We start from the raw sequence: 6256 nt of genomic DNA on the forward strand, positions 1-6256 counted from the left end.
TCCCATCCATATTAGGAAATTATTATAGAGTATTCTTCATTAAAATGTTTTAAAATGCACCAATAAGTTTGATATTTATCAATCAGATTGCATCTAAGATAGATGTATACTTCCTTGTGTCATATGGCACCTGAAATAAACAATTATGATTCCAATAATATAACAAAAAAGTATGGAGGAAAAGAACCTTACACTTCTTATAAGATGCACCAGGAATAGAGTAAGAATTTGAATATAAAGCACATTATTTTTCACTAGAAACTGCTACTAAATTATGGCAATAAATTACTTGAGTAATTAATTTTGTATTATTTTATCTGTTAAGATAGAAATCTTAAATATGATTTAAGAGTACGAATGTCAAAGTGAATTCATAAATTAATTTTTGGAAAATCAACAGGTTGTTGTGATCACAGGAGCAAACTCAGGTATTGGGAAGGAGACAGCACGTGACTTAGCAAGTCGTGGAGCCATAGTAATTCTTGCATGCAGGAACCGCCAGGCAGCTCTTGAAGCTGGAAAGGACATCCGTACTACCACTGGAGATGGTGACTTGGCAAGTAACTTTTTATTTAGTTAGGGAATTAAATTATCAGCATTGATTTATTGCTGAAATGAATTTGATCCATTGGCACTGGGTGTACACACTTCATTGGAGTTCTGTCTTGCAAATTTTGTTTAGTAACTAAGTGCTGGCTGTGGAAACATTTGGTAAGCAAAGAGTCAGTTTGTAGCCTTATGATCTTTATTTTCCTAATACTGTTATTGTTGTTATTATTATTGCTGTTATTGTTATTATTATTATTATTATTATTATTTTGTATGTGCGTGCGTGCGTGCATGCATGCGTGCGTGTATGCATGCATGCGTGCGTGTGTGTTTGCGTGCATGCGTGCGCGCTTGTGTGTGTGTAGATGTATGCGTACACGCACACACACACACACACACACACACACACACACACACACACACACACACACACACACACACACACTTACATTTCTGCATACATACACATACACTTCTCCTCCTCCTCTTCCTCTTCCTCTTCCTCTTCCGCTTCCTTCTCCTTTCTTTGTTATTTGTGCTATATGTTCATTTTTAATTTCAAAGTAGATTTCCATAGCAAGATATTCCATCTAATATATTTATACAAGTTATTCTATAATGTTTTAACATCTGATATCCATCACAGATTGTCATGGACCTTGACCTAGGTGACTTGGCTTCAATTAGGTCATTTGCATCGAACTTCATGGAGAAGTTTAGTAAGCTTGACGTCTTAATAAACAATGGTGGAGTGTTTATCCCCCCAGAAGAGCGCAGGAAGACTAAGGATGGCTTTGAAATTCACTTTGGGGTAAATCATTTGGGTCATTTTCTCCTCACGCATCTGCTCTTTCATCATATTCAGCGCACACCTAGCTCTCGGTATGTGTTTGTTGACTCTTTGTTGAAATATATCATTGATTGTTGCAATTTGTTTAGATATGTTAAGTGACAGTATATGAAATTAAGAAACATCTTGCTGATAAAACCTGTAAATCAACATTCAGCAATTAAAATGTGTTTTCAGGATTTTTTACCTACCTCTATTGAAGGCAAGTTATTTGGAAATTATAACTTTAGAAACCAAAATGAGCAGTGTGTCATTAGCTATTGCTTTACTAACTAGTGTTATTGAAAAATAATTAAATGATAACCAACACAAACCTTTACAGAATTGTTAATGTGTCATCACTTCTCTACAAATGTGGCAAGATAGATTTTGATAATCTGGATGCAGATAAAGGCTGGGACAAGAAAGTCAGACATAACACCCTCTACTGTAACTCTAAGCTAGCAAACATCTTCCATAGCCAAGAACTGGCTAAGAGACTCCAAGGCAAGTATTGATTTTCATGTCTTTCCTCTTAATATGGGAATTTCTGTTCAATTATTAACTTCACATGTACATACATACATGTAGTTTACAAAGGTCAGACAGAAAAGTTTATAGATTCTAGAAATATTATCTTTTTAATTGAAACATTTACATTTTAAGCTGTATCCTCCAAAGCCACTTCTTGTGGGCCTAAGCTTGGATTCCCCAGGACAAGCTTTTGAGACTAGTGTACTCTGCCACAGCAGTTTCGGGATTCTAAAGTCTCCTTCCATAGAGCTTTCCTTTGTTTTTTTATCTCATATAGAAATTGCAAGTAGCCAGGTTGGGACTGTAAGGAAGATGGCTCATGCAACTCAGCCTTAACTTTTCAAAAAGTCCACTGATAGGTGTGCAGTGTCGAGATGCATTGTCAGAAACAAGGTGAAAGGTCTTGATGCCACCCTTGAGCTGTTTCATTAATTCTCCAGCAATTTGAGAAGACAGATGGTTGTAAACCAGTGGGCATTATCTATTTATTGGTTTTGAACTTGATATGCTTGTGCTCATGCATGTAAAAGAATAATAAAACCATCACCTTTCCAATAGTGCTAGACTTCTTAACTTCTGTCACTGATTTTAAGGTCATACTGATGAATTCAGGATTCCTCCACATATAACAGTTCTCTGCACATCCCTCTCCAATGGCCCTGGCCATCTGTACCATGGCCCAGTTTATTTTGGTCGGTTTCTATTCAAGAGTGAGAATTTGGTGGATCCTGTTACATCTCTTCACTTTTTCGTGGTTGCCCTTAACACATTTGAAAAATTTCTTGTAATGAGTGGTGACTCAAAGGTGCTGCACCACTAATACACTATTGGCTTGGCTTACCAGGCTTACCTTTCCACAGTTCAAAGTCATATGAACCTCAGAAACCCTTATTCTGGAATTGTTTTTCCACAGCTTAGACATGCAACAATGTTCTCTAGTATGACAGCTGTTCTTTAACCCAGTAATGACAGTTCAAATTATTGTTGGGCTCCTCCCTGTACCTGGGTAGTTGTCTGGCTTGCAGTCAGGCACATAAGACCTCATCTGGGCGATTTGGACTTGAATTCTTGACATGATGAGGCATCCTGATATCTGGTAATATTCTCCTTGATTTGAATGGACATCACTTGTCACTAGTGAGTTAAGACTTGAATCTATCAAATCAGTGGTAAATGGTTGTTCAAGATGGCCATGCAGAAATTTATAGAAAATCAGCACTTGGAAGTTTTGTCTGGTGGATTACAGCTGTATTGAAGCTGGCGTTTGACCATGCCATCTGCAAGGTCTTATTATGTCTGAATGTGGTGAGCTAAAATCTATTGCATCTACTATCCATCAAAATTTTTATTTCTGCATGATTGCAAGCGTATTCATGTCATATGACCCACCTTCATATTGGCTTAATTTTATTTGTGTTTGTTTGATACTAAGTAGTTTATTGTCTGTCATGCTGTGACAGAAACAGTACACTGTAGTCTTGTGTGTACTTATTGTTATTTAACTTTTCAGGCACAGGAACAGGAGTATTTGTTTTGTGCCCTGGCTTTGTGTACACTGGGCTCATGAGATACAGTGCCCACCAGTTCAATTGGTTCAAAAAACTGTGCTTTGCTCCTATTGTTTTCCTGTTTATGAGAACTCCAAAGCAGGTAAGAAAATGCCTAAAGAATGAATATTGTGGTTGAACAAAGTACAATTGATATAGCTCACAAAAGATTTTCACTACTTGCAAATGTTCTCCATTATGCTTAAACACATATTGCTAGAGATACTTGAGTTATGTTGTAGCTGAGTGATTCATGCTAATTCTCTGAAAACTAATAGATACATGTTATGGGTGTGATTGTATTTGTTTGTTTTTTGGATGCTGAAGTTGTACATGCTTCTCCCAGCAGATGTAGATATCCTTGTTACAGTTTCTATCCCCAAAATTGATTGATTTTACCATAGAGTAGTGTAGTAATAATTCAGAATCTAGCTAAGTTGCTGATATGCATAAAGTAAGGGTTGGAGACATGTAGTCACATTTAAATGCATTTTCTACGTGTGCATGACTTTTTTCCTAGAAGTTCTGTACACCATACTTATAATTATTGTGATAACTTTTCTTAACAGGGAGCCCAAACTACTATCCACTGTGCTGTGTCAGAGGAATTGGATGGTGTGGAATGGGGATTCTTACGTGAGTGCAAAATTGATAAACTGGAAGCAGTTGCAGAAGATTCTGAAACTGCTGCCAAACTATGGGATGTGTCGATGGCTCTTGTTGGGGAGGGAGGCCCTGGATCAGCAGCCCTGGAAGAGGATAATGGCTTTGTTGAAGGGCAAGATGCAGAAGCAGTAATGGTGGAGGAAGAGGCTGTTTTGGTGGAAGATATTCAAGTGGAAGAAACCACAGTATTGAAAGCAAGCCCCCAGGTGGAAGAGAAGGGTCCAGCTGAAGATGAAGAACAAATGTTAAGAGAAGAAGCAGAGTCACCTGATGCAGAACTAGAGACTCTAGAGAAAGAAGAAAGTGATGAAGAAGAAGAAGGAGAACTACTAGACGAGGATTTTGTCAACAGTGACAAGGAGAAGTTGCTGGAACCAAAAAAGTCAGATGAAGTTAAATGAATGAAGTGAGGATAAAATAACTATACCATCTGTACGAAGACAGTAGCACTTGACATGCATACGTAGTCACAAACAAGTAGAAATTATGAATCTAGGAATTGTATATGCATTCAAATATAATCAACTACAGATCTGCTTGTAAGCCAAATGAGATTCATAATGTGTTTGAAATATGTACAATTAAATTTGGCTAAGCAGTGGAAAGTTGGCTGTGTAACACTTGTGATTTTGCAATAGTAAATTTATAGATATTCTAAGGTTTGCTCTATTTTATTAAAGCAAAGGCATATAAAAACTGTAAATAATTAAAAGCTTAAACGAGTCGTCCTGCAAAGTATTGCCAAACTCAGGAAAGGCCTTGAGTCTGCTTATATGGTATTACTTCTGTATTGTGGTTGTTTGTTATCATAGTCATAACAGGGTAATGGTACCTGTATTTGCTTACGTGTGTTGTGTTTATGTGTTGTACAAATATGTTATCTGGTTTTCTTAGACTTGCTCTAATGAAAATTTCAAAGATCAAATGCTGTTAAATGTTGCTATACCAGCTATTCAAGTATTTTAGATTTAAATCCTGGCCAGTACAGACTCAGATATTATCCAAAAGACATATCCAGTACTAGGATGATTTAAAATTCAGTATCCAATTATTTTCTTTTATTTTTTTTATTATATTTTTAAAGATAAAGCTGCTTGTATTATTAAAAATATATACTGACTGGAAAATCAGACACTATAATTTTGATTTAACAAGTTTATATTAACAGTGTTTCTGCATCTGATAACCAAAAATAGTTGCAAGAACAGTAAGTCATTATTCAAGGCTATCATAATGGGTAGAAAAAGTGTTTTTAGCTATTTTCAAACTTCAGAAGGAGACAAGAAGAGAATGACTTGCTCAAACATCCTCCTACACCCTAAACAATTTATATCTCCTTTTTTTTCCCTTATCACTGTATTTTAATAACATTAACTTTGAAATGGGTTTTGCTTTTCTTGTCTCTATGGGTAGTGTCTTAGAAGTACTTCATAATTAACAAGAAATACTTAAAGGAATATAACCTACAGTCACTCTTAACATTTGTTGTTGTCAACAGCTTTTGTAGAGAAAATCTTTCTGAAAGATTTTACAATTTTGCATTACTTAAAACTTGAGATAGTTTGCTTCCTAAAATCCATATCAGGGATTCCATAATATAGAACAGATATTTATATATATATACATATATATAGGTCCACTGTATGCAATATATATTATATAGACCCATTGCACCTTTTGGGAAAAAAATACTTGTCAAGTACAAGTGATTTTCTTGTTAGGAGATTGTCTCTAATATATTGATATGATTTTTTTTTTTTTTTCATTTGATAAGGTACTGAATTTGTTTCAATTTCAGGTTCAGTTACCAAATGAGCTATAATTTCATTGTAATGATATGGATTTTTGTCAATCATACATAGTATTGCATTAATAAATATTTCAACCTAAGATTATTTTACTGCCCTAGTTAGTGACTCCTAGTCTGCAAGATTTTAACTTGGTCTGCTTAATTCTTATTTTAATATCAGTTTTATCATAATATCTCTCAGTGGTGGCAGGTACAATTCCTTAGGTTATATAATTTTTCCCCATTATTCATTTTTTAATTGGTTATGTGTTGTAAACAAGAATAGTTCCAAAGCTGTATTCCATGTGGTAATATTATGAGAAAGAAACTTTTTTGCTTTAA

General features: G+C 35.3%; 1 protein-coding gene across 1 annotated transcript; it reads left to right on the plus strand.

The window, feature by feature from the left end:
• Positions 1–376: 376 nt before the first annotated feature.
• On the plus strand, positions 377–6015 carry LOC119578977 (retinol dehydrogenase 11-like). The gene is made up of 5 exons (XM_037926666.1): positions 377–556; positions 1196–1431; positions 1722–1885; positions 3423–3562; positions 4029–6015. The coding sequence occupies exons 2-5, from the start codon at positions 1202–1204 to the stop codon at positions 4524–4526; spliced, it is 1032 nt and encodes a 343-aa protein (XP_037782594.1). The 5' UTR covers positions 377–556; positions 1196–1201; the 3' UTR covers positions 4527–6015.
• The last annotated feature ends 241 nt before the right edge of the window (positions 6016–6256 follow it).

Source organism: Penaeus monodon, chromosome 11, assembly GCF_015228065.2.
Source record: "Penaeus monodon isolate SGIC_2016 chromosome 11, NSTDA_Pmon_1, whole genome shotgun sequence".
Taxonomy (NCBI): domain Eukaryota; kingdom Metazoa; phylum Arthropoda; class Malacostraca; order Decapoda; family Penaeidae; genus Penaeus; species Penaeus monodon.